General features: G+C 33.9%; 1 protein-coding gene across 2 annotated transcripts in view; it reads right to left on the reverse strand.

Annotated features, from left to right (window-relative positions):
- The window catches only part of LOC115209851 (protein melted), an 80,382-nt gene extending 60,409 nt beyond the window's left edge, over positions 1 to 19,973 (reverse strand). For both annotated transcript variants that reach the window (XR_004998327.1, XM_029778418.2), the window contains exons 1-4: positions 19,603 to 19,973; positions 4,570 to 4,779; positions 1,477 to 1,621; positions 433 to 607 (exon numbers count right to left, since the gene is read on the reverse strand). Coding sequence is in view for 1 of the 2 variants with exons in the window: in XM_029778418.2 (XP_029634278.1) it covers positions 433 to 607; positions 1,477 to 1,621; positions 4,570 to 4,778 (529 nt within the window). In the remaining variant the exon portion in view is untranslated. The remainder of the gene's footprint in view (positions 1 to 432; positions 608 to 1,476; positions 1,622 to 4,569; positions 4,780 to 19,602) is intronic.
- Positions 19,974 to 22,452: the final 2,479 nt, after the last annotated feature.

The raw sequence follows: 22,452 nt of genomic DNA on the forward strand, positions 1-22,452 counted from the left end.
TTAGGAACAGTATGCTACTTTCAGGGACAAAAACAAAATTAAATAGTGCAAAGAAAATTTTCCATAAGGCACAGGCGTGGCTGTGTGGTAAGAAGCTTGCTTCTCTACCACATGGTTTGGAATATGATCCCACAGCATGGCACCTTGGTCAAAGTGTCTTCTATTATAGCCTCAGATTGACCAAAATCTTGTGAGTAGATATGGTAAACAGAAACAAGCCCATCATGTGTGTGCATGCATGTCCCTGTAACTTAGCAGTTAGAGCAAAACAGACTGATGGAATAATTATCAGGCTTTAAAAAATAAGTACTGGGGTCGATACATTTGACTAAAATTTCTTCAAGGCAGTGCCCCAGCATGGCCAAGGTCTAATGACTGAAACAAGTAAATATAAAAGATAAGCAACAAAGAAATATTCTGTAAGATAATTACCTTTGAGAACACTGCTGATGATAAGCTCCATGTAGGAAGCCAACAAGGAAGAACAGCCAATGGCAGCCAAAGATAAATAACTGGAAACATTTCGTACTAATTCTTTATTTTCACAATCCAGAAATTGCACAACTACTGGTAATGCTATTTCCATCACTCCCTTTTTAGTATAATTCTGAGAAAAATAATAAATCAATAAATTATACATGTCAATTTGAAAAACTCTTACAGAATGTCAACCAATTCCTGGCAGCTGTATTAGCAAGAGACTCATAATAACAGATATAGTCTAAAATGTAACATGCTAAAGAACAGAATGGTGAAAGTTTCCAATTGACCTTTCTGATTTAAGTACTAATAGAACATAGCCTGAGTATACACATTATCTGGTATGTAAACAAAATTGATTGAAAAATCTTCTCAGTTTTATTTTTCCGTCATTCATACTATTTTACTTCAGACAGTTAATACTCAAGTATCATGCTGACATAGACAAATAATAAATATTTAATTACTGTCAGGCTACATTGAGAAGTTTAGATCAATTTTAAAAACTCAGAAAATACTAAATATAATTTTCATGATTAAAGAATTACAATAATTTCTAATGAAAGCAGAGTATTGATTGTAATAATTGTCAATCTAAAATATGAAAACTACAAAGTATTTCAGTATTGAAAACAATAGTCTTATATAAAAACTTTTTTTTTTGACAACTTCAGTGAAATATATTCAGAGGATAAAAATCTATTAGTGATGGTTGAAATTTTTCTTAATGTACAGGGTAACGATAAAATGTTCACTCATACTGGACTATCAGCTGATAAACCATGAGCTGATGGTTTAGTTGGTATTTAGTTGTGTCTCTGCACAACACGCTTTACTCTATATCCTCAGTTCACCTAGCAATTAAAATAACTTTTTAACAAAAGGTCTCCCTTAGAATATATTACAAAACAATTCTTTAAAACTCTATTAATTGCCCTACTACTAATCACCTACACTGTAGCAATTTAGTATATATTAAAATGATATAAAATGTACCATAAATAAACAGCTGAGAACATCTGATGCAATTTTAGCATGTGCTGGATCTTCATCCTTGCCACTTGGTTGCAGATTGTACTTGAGGCATACTTCCAACAAAGATATCATAGCATTGACATGACTGCTGATACTGTCTGTCTCTCTGTCAAAAATATGAATAAACAGCATAGTATTTTTTTTTTCCTGAGAATTGCCAACATTTTTATTTGGGTTAAGTTTGTAGCTACATACAAAAGGTCAGAAGAGAAAAAATACACAGCTTAGAATAGAAGCATCCAGTAGCAGCAAATAGGAGAAAGTAAGATCAGATTAGAGATTATGGGGAAGAAACTTCATCAAGAGATTATTAATCTCAATACAAAATGTAGCTCTAGAGAAGTTTTTCATATAAAGGTCAGGATTCTATAGAAACATAGAAAGATAGTTCTTGTGTATTGTTACTTTGTCAGAATAGGGCAGTTGCCGTCAAACTTCCAAAAAAAAAAACATCAAAGTCATCCACCTCAAACTTTTCATGAAACCCATTTACGTTTTCTAACTATTAACCAGACAACCTATATTTGGAGAGGAATAGGCAATTTGTTGACATCTAATTTAAAATGCTGCATAAGTTAAATAAACCAAGTTAAAGAAATTTAATACTTCAGAGAGGTGGTTCAATTACCTGAAAATCAGATCAATGACAATCTAAACAGGATGCTTTTGTTTTAAAACTTTAGGGTCAAGGAAATCTTTAAATGGGCACTTAGCCTATTAGAAATAGCAACCAAATCACCTTCAAATCATACCTTACCAACCCAAAAAATAAAAAAAGGAAGACATATTGGACAACAGATTAGTTTCTGATTCATATGCCTGAGAATAAACATCCTGAAGACAAAATAGGATGATCATAGCAGGAATGCCTTTAATTAGAATTTTGTTCAGTGCTGGTAAGATGCTAAACAATAGCAACTCTAAATAATTTTTAATTAAAAAAAAAAAAGAAATTTTAAAATTCAATAAAAATTTTACTCTAAATACATTAAAATTTTATGAAAAAATAAAAGTTAAACTCATTTCATGTTTGGCTCCAAGTAATATGGTGGATGCACATTACAATCACCAAGTTTTTTTTTTTTTTTGTCTTTGGCCTGTAAATGTTATTTCCTATTTTCTTCTATCTAGAAACCATATGAAATTACTACTATTCCCTTCAAACTTCGCTTTTGTGACCTGGACATCAATGATTTGAAACTGACCTATTTTCCATTACATTTCAGACAGATTCAGCAGTGAGTTGCTGAAGCAGAAATATCGTTATAGCAAATATTCTGCTCAATACCACAGATTTGCTTGCCAGTTGTATGACCTTAACCACTTGAGTATGTTCCTTAGTGGCTGACAATATGTGCATCTCTGATCATGAGTAGGAGTAGTGGAGAAGTATCATAGTGATATGTTGAGGCGGATTCTTTGGGGTTTAAATAGATGTAACAAAAGCAAAGTTAGAAGGAAGTATTAGTCATTTTTCATACTTTCTAGGGGTAAGCAAACAGGAAATAACAGTTGTCACCCAAGGACAAAAATCATGTTACACAGTGTTATGTATATATAACATTAGACAGTGGATCTCTATTTTAGTCTGAGAAGCCAAATTTCAGCTAAATCTAGGGATATTTAAAAATTCCAAGAGAATAACTGAGAATTATTTGGTATCATCATCATCATCAAATAATATTTAGTATATCATCATCATCAATAAATGTAGCATAGTAATGGTAGTCAGATAAGGAGAATGATAATGATATTAACAAATAAAAACATACAATCAGTCTTGTTCTAATTTCAGTTTACAAATTCTTAAAACTGGTAACAGAAGTCAAACAAATGCATTTCAAATGTTATCAGTGACATTAGATTTTTACCATAAGTAGTAACATGTTTCCATTTTGATAAGGTTTATGATTAGGATTGCGGGATTGCCTTAGACAAGTTCCAAGATAACCTAAGTAATATAATCATAAGTTAGTCATATAAATAATAATAGGTTTTTGTTCCTGTTTTTAGTAACTGTGAGTCATATAAATGAACCTGTAAATCTAAGGAGAAAAATGTAAATATAGAAGCATAAACTATGAAGTGGTAGGGTATTTATATCCTTAACCCCGATCAATTAAGACCTTACAGTCTATTTTGAGTCCATGAATAAGCAATTGATTGACAGTCATAAATTATTTCAACTGACCCTTGCTACAGTCTGTTCCCACAATACCTGCTTGTTTAATCTGTCGTCGTTTGTTTAATTGTATTACTAAAACACTAATTGTCAACTCTATACATAACTTAGAAGTTTTTTCTTTTTTTCACAATCTTTAGTTTTATTTCTCTAAAATATCAGGTTTTACTTTGATTTAAAAGATTTTGCTTTCTGAAAAGAGATCTGTTTCATTATTCTAATTTTATAAGATGGTCTTTGAGAATTTAATTTATTTTCGCAAATTGATTACGAAGATGATAATGGAATACACTACAAAAAGTCATAGAGAAGGAAATACTAAGAAACTTAATATGGCAAACACAATGATTAATTGAATCAATACATGTATTGACAAGGTAACATTGTTGAACAATGCCTAACAAAATCAAGGATGACAGTTCAAAGTATAAAAAAAAATATTTTAATTGAAATTGGTCGATGCACTTCTAATTGTAATTGGAAATAGGTAATGGAGTGAGAAGGACAGATTCACCTTTAATAGACACAGTGACAACTCCAGACATGTTTTGGTCTTGGTATGCAAGTGTAATAAAATGTTAATTATAATAAAATTTATGCTATGCTTGCTCACCATCATTGAATTAATGTCAGTCATTTAATGATAATGATGCAACTCCTGACGTGATGAAAGTAAAAACATATGATGGAGAAGAAACTGCCCTACTTTTGATGTAGTTCACAGCAAATGAGAATCTTTGATCTAAAAACAAAACCCTAACAATCAATATTTTCATTTATTTATGTTTTATTTAGTTTATGTTCAATATTCTATTCAAAGCTGGATTGGAAAATAACAACTTCATACTTATGTTATTACAGAGAATACATACCTGATTGCTGATGTGACTCTTGTTACACATATTTCTACAACACTCTGGTCATTACTGCTGGTTACATAATCAAAACTGTCAACAATCTGACAAATGCGTTCAAGTACTTCAGTTAAATCATGCTGAATGTCTTTGTCCTCAAGAGAGAAAAGCTCTCCAGCCTTTGATAAATCTTTATCATTGAGCACCAGAGCAAAGAGTTCCTGCATTCTGAAAAATACAGCAAGTATATATATATATATATGTGTGTGTGTGTGTGTGTGTGTGTGTGTGTGTGTGTGTGTGTATGTGTGTGTGTATGTATATATGTATATGTATATATATATATATATATATATATCATCATCATCATCATCATTTAACGTCCGCTTTCCATGCTAGCATGGGTTGGACGGTTCAACTGGGGTCTGGGGAGCCCGAAAGCTGCACCAGTCCAGTCAGATCTGGCAGTGTTTCTACAGCTGGATGCCCTTCCTAACGCCAACCACTCCGAGAGTGTAGTGGGTGATTTTATGTGCCACCGACACAGGTGCCAGACGAGGCTGGCACACGGCCACGCTCGGATGGTGTTTTTTATGTGCCACCGACACAGATATATATATATATGTGTGTGTGTGTGTGTGTGTGTGTGTGTGTGTGTATGTATATATGTATATATGTGTGTGTGTGTGTATGTATATATATATTATATATATATATATATTATATATATATATATAAGGTTAATCCAAATGGGAAAACAGAAAAAACAACAACACGTGGAACAATTACAGTATTATTATTATTAGGCGCTCAGGAAAATGGAAGAAGGAGGGTATGACGTTTCGAGCGGAGCTCTTCGTCGGAAACATAGGAGAAAGAAAGATCCCGAGACGGGAGGACAGAGGAAAAAAATTGCAGGTAGTCTTCACGAGATGTAGTCATTCAAAGAAAATAAATGCTCCACAACCGACTGGATTTTTGGAGAAATTAAATGATGCAGTAGATGGTGTACTAAACTACCACTTCAAAGGTTTTCATTTCAAATCTCCTGCACTATTTTACTGAATTTTTTAGACAGTATACTTAATTTAATTAGCTCATTACATGACAAGAATTAGTTCTAGATCATCTATAAATGTTTCCCAAGATATATTCGTTGTTTATGACAGTAGAGATAAGCATCATGAAAGCAAAGGTTAAGTGCCAAATGTCTCTGAGTATAAAAATCATTTGCCATTTTAATTTTATGTTGAGGCACCACTGAAAAAAATGCATTGGGCAATGAATGTCAATCAGGAAGTCAGTCTGTCAGAGAACACTGCTTTCAAAGCTAGCATTCATAATAATAATAGTGATCAGACTTCTTATAGCAGCCAGTTATATTTATAAGATTTATAGCAGTCAGTTATATTTTACAAGACTTACTAACAACAAAGTGGACTGTACATATGACAACTGTGTGAAATTTAAGGACAGAGCATAGTGCCAGTGATAAAATATAAACTGACAGCCTTTTTAGCCAATGGACTGATATTCCATTGATTTGTTCAACTTCAACCACCCTGCACCATTTCAAGAAAAAGATTAGTGAAGAATGAAAGAATAGATAACTTTGGGTTTGTTTAAACATCTGTAATACTTAACTGGTTCTGTCAATCACATAGAGACCTTTCAGTTTTTCTATTTATTTTATTTTATCTAGTTTCAGCTCATGAGCCGTGGCCATGCTAAGGCACTGCCATTATTTATTTATTTATTTTTGAAAACCAAGTCAAAGAACCATTCTCCCTAAAAGAACTTTTATATCTTTTCCTATTATTTCATAATTTCTTCACAAATGAAAAGCAAAGTTGACTAGATATTTTTTTATGGTTTATTCAAGACTTGTGACATTTGCCTACCCTCTGAGACAAGTAATATAAATGTGGTTTGTGTTTAACCTACAAAAACCCAACATCTTCTGGAAAATCATTGGGTGGGGATATTTTGAAATAATGGCATTCTAAGGATAAAGGATTGGTGAGAGTAGTTGTGTAAGACTAGTGTAGAAAGATGTAGTATGAATGACTAGAAGCAGAGAAATGAATGTGTCAGGTAGATATTGTAAGCAACTAGTTGGTTCCAAGAAGCAGAAGCTATTGTAATATTAGCAAAATAGTCAGGGTGAGAAGACAATGTATGGGATTTAGATGGATTCCATAAGCAGATAGTTGCTCTGTTGCTCTTACATTAAACATGGTCAAAGGTTTTATGGTCACATCTAGTACAGCAGTTTTGATTTCATCAAATTTCTTAAAGGTGTGGGACCACTGATGAGGGACATGCAAGAGTATGCCCCTGATATATCTGGCTTTGCATGGTTTGTAGTGATTGTTACTGAAGAAGGAGAGAAAGAGATTCAAGATTCTGGGAAGATGATTCTTAAAGACTAGCTATTTATAATCCTTGAAATGTTTATCATATTTGAGATGTTGGAATTGAGAGTGATAGGTTGGTAGTTAGCATGGGTAGAGTGGTTAGCCTTCTAGGGAACAGATCTTTGTAGAGGAAGAAAGGTTTAAGAATTTTGTAAGAACTTTGAAAACAGAATTATGAAGCAACACAATAAATAATACAAAGAATCTAGCAATAATCTCCACTAGCAGTAATGTGTCAATAACAGCAATTTTTTTAACAGTTCTTATTACTACTCCTCAAAAGTAAGGGATCAATAGAATGATTTATATCTAGGTACTTCATTATTAAAGCTATTGACTTGCTCCATGCCAAAGATTAAAATCTGAGAGGTGAGAGAGGCATCCTGCTTCATCATCATATGTAAATAGTATAAACTTAGACTTTCAGTTGAAACTCATATCAGCAAAAAAAGTGCAATAGTTATTTTGCTCCCTTTTGTCATTTATCACTGGTTTCCAACTGTCTTCTCTTATTTCTATTCAGAAACTTCCACAACAGCCATGTATACAAACAGGCCACTCTACAATGAATATTACCAACAGTAGTGAATCCAAGGTTTGGCTATATCCCCCCACAATCTTCCTTCTGTACATTAATGACCTATTTTCAGTCACTTAACAACATTCATACGTAGATAGTACAGCTCGTCACTACTTAACTTTCTGCATACAGGCATCATCTAAACGTAACTAAAACACTTCATGCCAGATCTATATTATCTCCATGAACAGAGACCTTGAGTAGCATTCTTCAAACACTCTAGTATCTTTTGATAGCAAAAACATAATCACTTCATACATGAAGAAAACTCTCTTTGCACATAAACAATATACAACTAAAACTCACACGTTGCCCAGAGTGCTAGACTTTACAATTATTAGACATCTATAACATTACCAAAATTGCAGCAACAAACACTAGTATTCCTCTTTAGAATCAGAAAAATTTCATGCGCCCAGTTTGGGGTGCTCTACAAAGTTTGCATTGGAATACTGGTCCTATATCTGGGATAGTACAACATTCTTAAACTACTAACTCACAGACAGGCTGTTTTCCATGTTCTGCCAAACTCAATGGTCTCTACTCTTCTGAACTTAATTAACTGCATACCTCATACACAGTTCCACCAAGCACATCCATTACTCTTCCTTACATCACCCTTGCTGAATCTTAGCATCCAAGACCTGCACTTTCTAAAATCTACAATCCCTCCCTGCTCACATTTTCCCAGTAGATCCCTTTAGCATTTAAATCACCCATATCTGGACCAAATATCCTTTCTGTTTTATGTTCAAACTGGTCAAATCCAGCCTTTCATATCTACACTACAATGTCATTCTAAAAATAAACAATTACACCGCTGAAATCTCAAAGTTACAAGACAGTGCATGAGTAATTCAAAATAATGTGGACATATAAACATTAGATTTGACAGAGTAATCTGAATGCCAAAGGGTTAACCTACAGGTGTTCAAAAAGACCATCATATTTCACCAGTCTTAGCTTGCAAAAGTTATGGGTACTGCTTCTCCTCCACAGTTTAAAAAGGAATGCCACATATATACATTACATTAACCTATATCACATATCTGAAACATATCTCACATATCTTTTCTTCTTTTCTACTCTAGACACAAGACCCAAAATTTTGGGGGAGGGGGCCAGTTGATTAGATCAACCCCAGTACACAACTAGTACTTAATTTATCAACCCCCGGAAGGATGAAAGGCAAAGTTGACCTCAGCAGAATTTGAACTCAGAACATAAAGACAGACGAAATACTGCTAAGCATTTCGCCCAGCATGCTAACATTTCTGCCAGCTGGCCACCCTGAAAACACAATGATTGTTTTCCAACACAATTGGATAGCAAGAGAAAAATGAGCCTTAACAACAACACAGCATTTAGACTGAATGCTAATCAGACCATGAATTTATAATTCACATTTCTTTAACATTAGTAAGTTTAAACTAATATTTCCAACAAACATATAGATTCTACAAGTAAACCTGAAATAATAATAAGTTAAAATATTAACTGATGTATACTATACAAATAGGTACTTTGCCTCTAAGTTGAGATTATATCAAATATATTGCAAACATAACCAAGTTAACAGATAATAATCTGTTCTTGTATTATATTTATAACTAAAAGAAACGGTGAGCTGGTAGAATTACTGAACAAAATGCTTAACAGTATTTCTTCCAGCCTCACATTCTGAGATCAAATGTCACTGAGGTTGACTTTGTCTTTCATCCCTTTGGAGGTTGATAAAATAAGTACCAATTGAACACTGGGGTCAATGTAATTGACTAGCACCTCCCCACAAAATTTCTGGCCCCGTACCTTTGGTAGAAAGAATTACATCCTTAACTGAAAGGTCAGTTGACTGATTGAATCAGTAGAACACTGAACAAAATGTATTGCAGTATTTAGTTGCATTGTTTCTCAGAACAATTCCTGAGATAGACTTTAACCTTTCATCTTCCAAGGGGTTGATAAAATAAAGAATCAAAGTATTGGGTGTATTGGAATTAACAATTCCTTCCTCTACAATTTGTGCCTATGTTAGAAATCAATAAACCACATATTTAGAAAAGAAAGCCATGAATATCATAACTCTCCAAAATTATTCCTCACCTAAAATATAAGATATTTGTATCTTTTATTCTTTTTTTCTTTTATTTGTTTCAGTCATTTGACTGCAACCATGCTGGAGCACTGCCTTTAGTCAAGCAAATCGACCCCAAGATTTATTCTTTGTAAGGCTAGTACTTATTCTATTGCCAAACCGCTAAGTGACGGGGACGTAAACACACCACCATCAGTTGTCAAGCGATGTTGGGGGGACAAACACAGACACAAAAACATATACATACATACATACATATATATATATATGTATATACATATATACAACGGGCTTCTTTCAGTTTCCATCTACCAAATCCACTCACAAGGCTTTGGTCGGCCCAAGGCTATAGTAGAAGACACTTGCCCAAGGTGCCACACAGTGGGACTGAACCCGGAACCATGTGGTTGGTAAGCAAGCTACTTACCACATAGCCACTCCTAGTAAAAAAAAAAACTACATATTTTTTCATCTATTTCTATATAGTTTGAATGGGTTGTATAAGTATAAAAAAATCAAAGATATATAGAAATTATTGAAATAGGTTTTTATACCAGACAACTCCTAAAGCTTAATTGAAGGAAACAGAAAAAGAAAAGTTTCTAATAACTTTTTGATCTATAATCCAGACTTGATTTTCTCTTGTCTTGATTATTTTTCTGTTTGAATGAAATAGGATTAATTTTCAAGGAGGGTTAACTTCTATATTAAGGAGGTCAAGTAACTACATATTTATAAGCTTACACACTAGTAAAAATATGCGTTTCAACAAAGTGTGTCTATATGTTTCAATAAAATACTTAATCAAGATCTAAATTATTAAATTAAGTCGCTTATTGATATAATAGGTTGGTATTTGTAACATAACACTACCTTCTTACATTAAGATCAAATAGGACTTTGCCCAAAAACCAGATCAATTACAGTATATCACAAACATTGCAATTTTAAAAATAGTATCTTAACAATGGATAGACTGATTGAATTTGACCATGTACAATATTCAGTGGTTAGATAGAGAAAGGGCTCAAAAAAATAAGGACAAAAATATCTATTACAACATTCCTTACATACATTCTACAGAGCAAGCCCTTTCTTAGGTGGGTTTTAACCCTTTAGTGTTCGCATTATTCTGCCAAAATTAATCCCATTTTATCCACATTGCCTTGAACTAATCAGGCATTATCTTGTAGCTATGAGATTTTGATGAGGTAGCTGTTAATTTTTAAAATGATATTGTAGGGTTGGTGTGAGAGACCAGATCTGGCCAGTTTGAACATAAAACAGGCAGAATACTTTTGGCCGGATATGGCCGGTTTAAATGCTAAAGGGTTAAGCACAATATGGTTCAGTAAGAAAGATAGAAACTTGCTTCATGACCAAGAGTGTGTGTGTATGTACTAAATTATGGACGTACTGCGTTGATACAAATACTTCAGTAACAAATGAAAACTGTCCAGCAGCAGTGATGAGAATGCTAGATATGTAATTCTGCCTTTTTGAATTTCATCAGTAGCATGTACCCCACGAAATTAATTCGGTTTTTCATGATGTATTTGTATTAAATATGATACATATATGGCTATTTTAATCTAATACTGCTTCTAATGCACGTAACAGATTTTTAATCAGCCCACAGGCTCATTGCAACATCAGTAATTTTGCAACCACCATTTTCCTAATCAATTCTGAATGAATACCACAGTTAATTTGGCTTTCTGTGATGTGTCTGCACTAAGTATGATACATATATGGGCTATCTATCTATCTATCTATCTAGATACACACACACACATTTAAAAGTAAATATTCAATAGAGAAAATATGTAAAGAATGAACCTGCTACATTGTGTTTAATGTTTATTCTTTAGTAGTTTCTTTTGATGTCCTTTAAAAAAAAAACACAAATGAAAGTATGCTAAAGAAAAAAAAATCAACGATATGTAGGGCAAGTATAACTTGACCCATTACAGAAAATTACCAAGAATAAAAATCAAGAAAAAAATAGGACAGGTAAATACCTGTCAGAGACATACAGTAATGGAAGTGTGACAACAACTTTATCAGCTGTAAGAAAAACAGCCTACTCAAATCAACTGGAAACTGTCAAATTTGTTTTTAACATTCTTGCTCTTGGCTTCTTTAAGGAATTCCTGAACATGAATATGAAGGGGTGAATGAAAGAGAGAGTAATAAGACTGAACAAAAGAAGAAAAGAAACATGATGAGAAACAGGTGAAAGAGGAAAAAAAGTGAAATAAAGACAGAGAATGGGAGAGAAAGGAAACCAGAAAATGACAGACTGAGGGGAGGGGAAGGCAGAGAGAGAGAGAGAGAACAAATGACAATTTCTTACATTATTGGCACAAGACCTTAAATAAGTAAAGGAGGCAAATAGTAGAATTAATTAACCTCAATACATGAATAGTGTTAATTCTACTAAAACAAATTCAACCCTTATGGGAATTGAACTCAAAAATCTAGATGAAAAGAATTAATGCTATACTGTGCTACAGAGTATAACTATACTGTTTATTCAACACTGTTGTAATAGAGAAATGCAGACATGTTTTCATATGAAGAAAAATAAGGATCAGCTGAACTAGCCCCATTCATGTATTGAGATGTCATCAGCAGCTGAGTACCCATCCTAACTATCCACAGTGACACCATTTATAAACCCACTATTATTTGGAGCAGAAGTAAATTGGATACACCATTTTGCATCCGTTAACTATATTTTGATTAGTATATTTCCAGTTTTAAAGGAATATAAACTTGGCACCCAATGATGATCAATACTCTTATCTAAATATGTCTTGAAACAAAATTTTACCAGCCCCTGGTAGAATTGTTAGCACATCAGAAAAAATACTCAGCAGCGTTTCTTCCAGCTCTTTATGTTCTGAATTCAAATTCTGCAGAAGTCAACTGCGTTTTTCAACTTTTCAGGATAAAAAAAATAAGAAAAAGCTGAGCACTGATGGTCAATACAATTGACTAATCCTTTTTCCCTAAAATTGCCAGCCTTGTTCCAAAACTTAAAACCATATTATTCAAACTATCTAACTGGCTTTTCCTCCTCTCTCTCCTCTTAATTGTATTCTATTTTTCATTCAAACTTTTCCAACCAAGACTAGTTTATATATATATACAAGTCGTATACAATATTATTTTAGGAAGAAATTCAAAGTCTTACAGCTTTTTCTGGGATATCCCCAAGTATGGGATATTCCATCATATATTTATATTCCCTCTCTTGAAGAAGGGCAAGTGCCCAAATTAGATACTTTCATTCCTCATGCCAAATCAACACAGTGAATTCTTCTCCAAACTCGTCTTTTAATGAAATGGAATTAAAAAGCATCTTTTTTAAACCTCAAGTTCTGTTACATTTTACAGCTTAGTCTCTATTTAATTCTTGATGAATTTCAAATAAGAGGCTCAGGCAGAGCAGGTGAGGTTCCAGGCTCAGTCCTACTTTGGGCAAGTGTCTTCTACTATAACATTAGGCAGACCAAGTCCTTGTGAGTGAATTTGGTAGACAGAAACTAAAAGAAGCCTGACATGTATGTGTATGTGTGCATGTGTTTGTTGTTTACATTTGCACTTTATGAAAGTCATTACAAGCAGTGTTCTTATTGTCTGTCATTCCTGTCATCAAATCATCTACTCACTTCATTGAAGATGTGTGAAATAAGAGATCCCTTACTTAGTAAAAGTTATGGATGAGTGACAAGAAGGCATCTGGCTATAAAATAATGTCTTGATAATATATTCATGTAACCCACGCTAGAATGAAAAAAATGGATATAAAATGAACAAATCCATAACTGACATATATATATATATAAATATACCATTACATTTCATTAATATGATTTGAACCAACTAGCCATCAGTATTAGAATATCAAGATATTATTTGTTTGAATAAACAAAGGAAAACAAACAACAATGCCAAATTCTATTAGCCTTTAACTGATGCTTCTTGTGATCTAAATATATATATATATATAGGGTCGTCCCATAAATAATATTTTTTTTTCACCTGCATGAACTAAAAGTTGGAGGGGGACAGGATAAACTACCTGCATCAACTTGCTATACCATTTTGACTTTTTTTTATGCTTTTAATTTTTAGAACCTGCTTTAATGCTGAAACTTTTACTGCAACTCTTTGACAGATTCTGCTATGAGAGTTAAGTTTCTAGCAAATAAAAAATTCCAAGCACATCTTATCCCAGATTCTTGAATTATAGCTTCAAGGTTTATACTGAATTAAAAAAGAAGGTGTGTATGAGTACATGTCCCTGATAGACACCATCTTGTATGCTAAATACCTTGCTGTCAACTTTAATCTTGCTAACACAGTACCTCCATACACAGCTTGAGTGATTTGCTCTTAGCAAAAATCTCTTGAAGCCTTCAACATCATAGAAACTATCCCTAATGGATTCGTTTCTTTTCTCATCTTCATTTCTTCAGGAGCAATAATAACCATATTGAAACTAATCACGAAAGTTTGATCCACTTTTAGTAGTCCCTTATTAAACCATTCATATACTAATGCAGTGTTTATCAAGAAGGGTAAGGGTGTTGTGAAGATTAAAAAGTGGGTAGACAAATTGCCATTTGATTTGATTTAATCTAGTTTCAGCTGTCACCATGCTGGGGCACCTAAAATAAAAATGGTTGCCAACTTTTTAAGCTAGTCAAACTCCTAGGTGAAAAACAAAATTATATGAATGCAAAATCTATTTTGTCATCTCATTAACAGAGGGGAGGAAGAGTGTCAAAAAATGTTATGGATTGATATATAGTGCATATTACTCACTCAACTAAGAATATGCACTATAAGCCTGATCAATGAATAACATTTAATCAAATGTTTAAAACACAAATTTAATACTTATAAATATCTAATTTGATTTTTTTTCTTTTCAGAAAATGAAAAACAAACAATAGAAGATAAAAAATCTACTTTACATAGTTTCTAATATAAATTAGTATGATTTTTTTTCTTTAATGTTTCCCATCTTGACTGTCAAGTTGCTGTTCAGTTCCAATCTTCAGAAAACAACTTTTAACTCAACTGGGTTATTTCATGAGAAATATCAAAACACAAGTCTTTAGCTATGAATGCAAGTTCAAACATATCTCAAACCATTTCAAATTGTTGATCTCATAACAAATATAAACTTATAATACACATTGTGCATTTCAAAAATTCTTACTGAAAAATAGTAGAATTTAGTGAAACCAAAAGGCTATTGACTTTCTTTCATCCACACTTCCATTATAATTCATGAAACAATGAACAACTCTCTAAACATGTTGACAAACATCAATAAATTCACTCAAAAGATTTTTTTTTTAGTCAAAGTTATTTTTGAGAAAACTTCAAATTTTGTTTTTCTTTTATATGGTGGTGGACAAGTTCATTTTAAAATAAGTAACTTTTTCAATATAAGTTGACAACTGCTAGTACGCTTCAAAAACTTGAGTCATCAACACATTTGTTTTTTTCTCATCTAACTAACTTCTTTCAATTGCTTTCTCAGAAATTGCTTCATGTCTTATTTTAGTACCAATGAATAAGTTATGGGACAGCAAATTATTGAAGTAAAATATGGCATGCAGCCAATAGCTATTAGAAAATTGTTGTCCACTTCAGATTTAAAAAACAAATTTACAGTAGAAAAAAAAAGTCACTTTAACTCAGAACACAATTTTCTGAACATAAAATAATTTTCCTTTATTGTTTGTAACTGACCAACATCATTTTTCCATTGGATGACAGGCCAATTATTGAATAGTATGTGTTATTAACATCATTAGCATAAGGAACAGCATTTTAATTGGGGGACTTTAGGATGAATATCCCCAGCACCACCACCTTCCTTAATTTTAAGAAATATTTAAAGGTTACTTTATACAGAAAACCTTTCTACTTCAAATGTTAATTCTGAAACTTTTTTTAACATAACTCACCAGCTAATACAATGCTAACACAATGGGATAATAAATTACAATATATTCCATTAAATTTATCATTAGGTAAATATTTTGCTTCCATACTCACATAAATTGAACTGGACAACTCATTTGCTGTACAGTTCTCAGCTGGAGTCCAATGACCCTTGGGGGTCAACATAAGCTGTTGTTAAAAATTTTATGTACAATAAAATAGTTATACTTCTATAATACACAAACTATTTAAACAATTCCTAATAATATTTAGGCGTAGGAATGGCTATGTGGTAAGTAGCTTGCTTACCAACCACATGGTTCCGGGTTCAGTCCCACTGCGTGGCACCTTGGGCAAGTGTCTTCTACTATAGCCTCGGGCCGACCAAAGCCTTGTGAGTGGATTTGGCAGACGGAAACTGGAAGAAGCCCGTCGTATATATGTATATATATGAGTGTATGTGTGTGTGTTTGTGTGTCTGTGTTTGTTCCCCCAACATCACTTGACAACCGATGGTGGTGTGTTTACGTCCCCGTAACTTAGCAGTTTGGCAAAAGAGACCGATAGAATAAGTACTAGGCTTCATCATCATCATCATCATCGTTTAGCGTCCGTTTTCCATGCTAGCATGGGTTGGACGGTTCTACTGGGGTCTGTGAAGCCAGAAGGCTTCATCAGGCCCAGTCAAATCTGGCAGTGTTTCTACGGCTGGATGCCCTTCCTAACGCCAACTACTCCGTGAGTGTAGTGGGTGCTTTTTACGTGCCACCCGCACTGGTGCCAGACAGAGCTGGCAAACGGCCACGAACGGATGGTGCTTTTTATGTGCCACCGGCACGAGGGCCAGGCGAGGCTGGCAACGGACACGAAACGGGGCGGTGCTGGCAACGGTCGCGAAACGGAAAGTTCTCTTACATGCCACCGGCACTGGTAACACATCTGCAATTTCCATTGATCGATTTCGATTCTGATCGTCACTTGCCTCAACGGGTCTTCACAAGCAGAGTTTTGACATGCCACCGGCACTGGTAGCACATCCACAATTTCCATTGATCGATTTCGATTCTGATCCTCACTTGCCTCATCACGTCTTCACAAGTAGAGTTTTGTGTCCCAAGAAGGGAAGGTATGCATACGTAGGCTGGCTCCATCCCATGTAGAAGGCCACGGGTTATGGACTCACTTGTCCTGCCGGGTCTTCTCGCGCACAGCACACTTCCAGAGGTCTCGGTCTCTAGTCATTTCCTCAGTGAGACCTAAAGTTCGAAGGTCGTGCTTCACCACCTCGTCCCAGGTTTTCCTGGGTCTGCCTCTTCCACAGGTTCCCTCAACCGCTAGGGTGTGGCACTTTTTCACACAACTATCTTCATCCATTCTCGCCACATGACCATACCAGCGCAAACGTCTCTCTTGCACACCACAACTGATGCTTCTTAGGTCCAGCTTTTCTCTCAAGGTACTTACACTCTGCCGAGTGTGAGTACCGGCATTACACATCCATCGGAGCATACTGGCTTCATTTCTAGCGAGCTTACGCATATCCTCAGCAGTCACGGCCCATGTTTCACTGCCATGTAGCATGGCTGTTCGTACAAAGAATAAGTCCTGGGGTCGATTTGCTCGACTACAAGGCGGTGCTCCAGCATGGCCACAGTCAAATGACTGAAACAAGTAAAATAGTAATCCCTACAATTCCTAATAATATCTAATTATAAAAATATAGGATTTTTTAAGCATCAAATGGCTAAGAGGGTCTACACAAGTGAAATAGAGATCAAAAGGATCCCTAGATAAAAACTGGTTGAGAGCTATTCAACATTTCAGTTCATTCTAATTTTTACAATTTTAAGGCGTTTTCCTATCCTACCTATATCCGTAAAGTCCTCCACTCTCAGCTCACAACACGCAGTATCAGCAGATATAGCCAAGCAAGATATAATTCTATGCGTACATGACAATCGACATAGTTTACTCCACAATAGACAGTTTTCGAAATAGTGATATAGAAAGAAATAGTTATTCAGATTCAGATCGGGAATTAAAGACAGAAAATGAGACGATATAGAAAAAAGAAGAAAGTGCAAGAATATACACGAAAAAAATAATAATAGCGAGCGCAAGAGTGTATGTTCACTTCTTTTGAAGATGGAATATTAATTCTTTGTGTAATTTTCATTTATACAAGACAATCTGAGATGATCTCGATGGATCGGGCAACGTAAATAACATCACAAAAGATGAAATCAATAAATAGTTCGATAATCTCTCTTTTCGTGCTGACTTCAGCGATATCTCTCTAAGTGAGGAAAGGTATATTTATTAATTCAATGTGATTCCTTTCCTTATCAAACACAAAAACTCAGTTAAAGGAAAATTTGCAGAGAAATTATCAGAGTTGTGTGTGTGTGTGCGTGTGTATTTTAAAGACAAGGTATTATATTTTGTCACTTTCGCACAGATAAACTACAGTGGAATTAAGATAGAGTTTGAACCCAGAACTATGAGACATTGTACTCCTTAGCAACGAACACATTCTCGAGTATATAATTCTGCAGTTGATAAACGTAAATCAAGGAACAAAAAATTTTCCTGAAACCTGTTGCACACCTTTTGTGGAAGCTAAATGCTAAGTTTTGTTAACACCAGTCACAGGTGCTTGAAGGAAGACTGAATTTCATGAAATTGGACAATCGAAATAAGAGCCAGATAGATTTCTAAGAGATTTAAAGCAATTTTGTTTTGATATAAGATTCAACTGAAAGCTTATTTTGAAAACACGAATAACTTGGCAATTGTTGTAGCTGGACCAATGATAAATTCAAAATAAGGCAAAAATGTTTCTGGTTTTTATGAACAGCCTGGTTCCGCCAAGATTTACAAAGCAAGAAGATGGATTAGAGACACAATCTCCAATAATGACATTCATGGGCGGACTATCACTTAAGCTACACCCAAATTTCAGTAACAGGTAATCCAGCTTCAGTTCACATGGAGAGGCATACAAATAATTTAAGCAGTTAGTTGTAAAGAAAGATCAGATATCCTAATAACTTGTTTGTGTCAGTATGTTCGAAATATATAGTATTTTAGTTTTAAGCGAGAGGAAAAAATAATAAAAATGTATTGATTCATTTTATCATTTTTAAGAAAATTTAGCTTCAGTGCAAGGCACGAAAGACAATTTCGGAATGCCTATACTGCAAAATCTTAAAATTCATATTACCATCAACAGCTGTATTGGAAATGTTAATGAACTATAATTAAATGACTTAACAATATAGTTTACTTTTGCGCGATTTCGATTTCTAATCTCATCACAACCTATATGTGCGCCCTTTACGTGGGGTGAAAGAAATCACAAAATTTCATTTATGAAGTAAACATGAACCCAAATAACCTCAAACAGAAATGTATCATAAGTTGATCGCTGACATTTAAACGCTATAGTCACAAGTTCAAGTCTTAACAATTGCCAGGCTGAACGTTTTTCTTCTTGGGTCGATAAATCAGTTTGATTTGAATGAGAGAAATCATATAGGATAGAAAACAAACTGAATTTCAACCTTTGTGCAGTAAAAACTTCCTTGATTTTAAAAGCTACTGTATTAAATAGCTTTCAAACTAAAATAAATATAAGTCGAATCAGGGTTTAAATCGATAGAAAACTCAGAAAACTTAGAATAAGCCAGTGAAAGTGTATGGGTTTTTTCGTCTTGTTATTCTTTTTTTTTTTTACTTTTTTACTTTATTAAATCTAACAAAACATGACTACTGAAGATGTAAAATGTTCGAAAAGTTTTTGAAACTTTTCTATGAATGTTTCAAAAAGATTGCAAACATGTGCGATGAAATAAAATCAGGAAGCGTAACAACTTTCAGTAAATACGTACAAATTTTCAATAATGAATTGAAATAAAGTCTTGCCGAAAGCAACAAAACTTGGTGAAATTTCAAAAAGTAAAGTAAAGGGAAAAAAAATTGAACGTTACCTGGTATTGATCACGAATTTGGTCCAGGAATATGTATTTCCATCATTAGAAAAATAATATTGTAGTTGAAATCAACATAACTATTGGTAATATCAACAGAAAGCGCATTAGTAAATATTAGGTGATAATTCAAGGCATATTGTGATAAACAGGGGTTTGCGTTTGTCATAGATAAACAATGAAATGATATTCTGTTTGTGGTTTAGATAAGAAAATAAATACAAATTAAAATAATCCTGAGTGTGTTTGGTACTTCCTACCGGTCAATGAACATGTGTAGAGTTCTTCAATGAAACTTGCAACATCAATAAAAAGTTTTGAAGTCTGCCTGTTGCACCAAATACAATTTAGGTGAGAGTTCAATCAGGGTAAGTAACTCTTACTGACCAAAAAATTCTTTATAGTCTCTAAATAATGTCTGTTTTATTAATAGTCACAGGTAATTACAGGAAAAGTGTCTAGTCAGTATTTATGTGAGCATTTGAGTTTTCCAGTCTCTGCTGAGAGAATTTTCTTTCAAATAACCTGACATGGAGCCGGCTAGATTTTCTTCCCACATTTTCAAATGTTATTAGATTCTTCTAAGAAATATGTATATTTTTTTTGTTTCAACAATGCTCTGCGCCTTCTTATCATGACAGTATGTCGTACCTTTTAAGGAACACACTTTATCTGTTACATTGTTTAACACAGATTTCAAGCTAGACCAATAAAAATGTTTCAGCTGAAGTATTTGATATGTTTTATAATTTTTCTGAAGCTGTAACAAAAAAAACAGAACGATGTATATCCTTTGGCCACAATTTAAAGCGAAATTTGGTTCCTGCTCTTAATTGTTATCTCCTAATGTCAAATCCAAGTATCCAGACGGAATTATTGCTGGAAAGAATATGGGAACATTTAAAATTTGGCATACCTACACAATTGTGTGTGACCCCGCGACTTTGTTAGTAAAATTTTCTCCAATTACATTTCATCAGGTATAGATTCTTACAAAAGGGTTAGGGGTGGGGGAAGGGTATCTTTTTTTTTTTTCAGAAATGTAAATAAACCCAATCTGTTTCTTAATCGAGGGACATTTTCATATTTCACCGCCAGAAAATTTTACGGCAGATGTTTTCACCTCAATAGGCGTCATTGATTGGTTGAAATTACCAAAATTGAAGAAAATATCTTACAAACTACAGAATTTTCTCAAGAAACCCAAGAGAAAAAGATGTTTTATAAACACATTCTACCAGATTACGAAGTTTAAAAGTGTTTAGTTACATAGAAATTATTTTTAAAAACTACCGTTCAAACCGAAAAGATCAAAAAAATGGTTGTTCTTTTTTACCAGCAGAGATAATTACATATATAACACGTATGAATATGATAAATATATAATACAAAACCACATTAAAATACGAATTGTTTTCAAATTAGATCCAAATTATATTGAAATTTGTTCTGAAAACTATTTTGGAGTTGCGGAAATGAGTTAACTTTGTTTCCTCATGACTAAGAATAATGGATATTTTTTTTTTTAATTAAATCTTCTACAGGCACTTTTATGAGGTGTACATTCCAATTATATAGGAAATTAATGTGGAAAAAAGAAAAATGGTGACGTGCACACATACAAAATGCACACCTCTACAAAATGAAACTTGAAATTTTAGAAAAATTGTGATGTGTCCGTATGCGTGAGCGCCCAACAATTTTTTTTTTTACATCAAATTCTGATATAATCGTAACCTACACCATTTAAAAGGTATTTGATAATAATTTCATAAAAAGTTCATTCTTCTGAAAGTCGGCGGGGGCACACATGTAGGTATGATTCAAATCTATCACCACAACACCAATGAAAATGAAATACTTATGCATATGTAATGTGCGTGCGTAAGTATGCATCTAGGCATACTTACAGTTAGAATATATGTATTTGCGCTTCTGATCCACAGTCAACAAAGCAAATTAAATTGTATTGGAATTTTGTCAACTATATTAGTATCACAAACAGAAACATTCCTTAGTCTGAAAGAAATAAAACGCTGTCATCTGGCTTTTTGGCTACATATATACAAACATACATATATATATATATATATATATATATATATATATGACGAGACGTCCAAGGAGGCTAAGCCCTTTGTGGATGCGAAACCATTGGTCACTCTATGACCGTACATAAACTTAACTACACCACACACACACACACACACACACACACACACACACACACACACACACACACACACACACACACAACACACACACACACATATATATATATATACAGTGAATGCACAGTAATCCACATATGATGTAAATTCATTTTCTGCTACCTACCCAATATGTAAATCCGAACCTCAAACACTGAATGAATTCAGTATATAGTCACAGATATTAGGAATTTTTTTTTTTCCATATATAACATATAAACTTGTAAATCTTTTAGAACATTGTCATTTTATAAGATTTTGCTGGCAAATTCTTTAACATAAACATTTATTTATATGAAAGAAAATTACCGGAGAGCTTTCTCCTAATTCTTCCAAATCTTTCTGCTAAAACTTTATTGAAACCATTTGTGGGGAAGAAAGAGAGAAAAAAATGACAAAGCAGCACCAAGCGCTTCAACTGGTTGCACACCACAAGGTTCAACAGGACCTACTGAAGCAAGCCAGCACGTTCGCAGCATTACCATGGGCGATGGCGAGGCTAAGGCGTTGGAAAGGCGAAGCCCCCTCACGGGGCATCATCTGACACATTGGTGAGGCGAGCAGCCTGCGACGTCCAGAACTTCGTGGTTAGTGGCCCAGTCCCTCCAAACGTCTCAAACATCACAGGCTGGAAAAGATA

The sequence above is a fragment of the Octopus sinensis genome, linkage group LG3, assembly GCF_006345805.1.
Source record: "Octopus sinensis linkage group LG3, ASM634580v1, whole genome shotgun sequence".
Taxonomy (NCBI): Eukaryota; Metazoa; Mollusca; class Cephalopoda; order Octopoda; family Octopodidae; genus Octopus; species Octopus sinensis.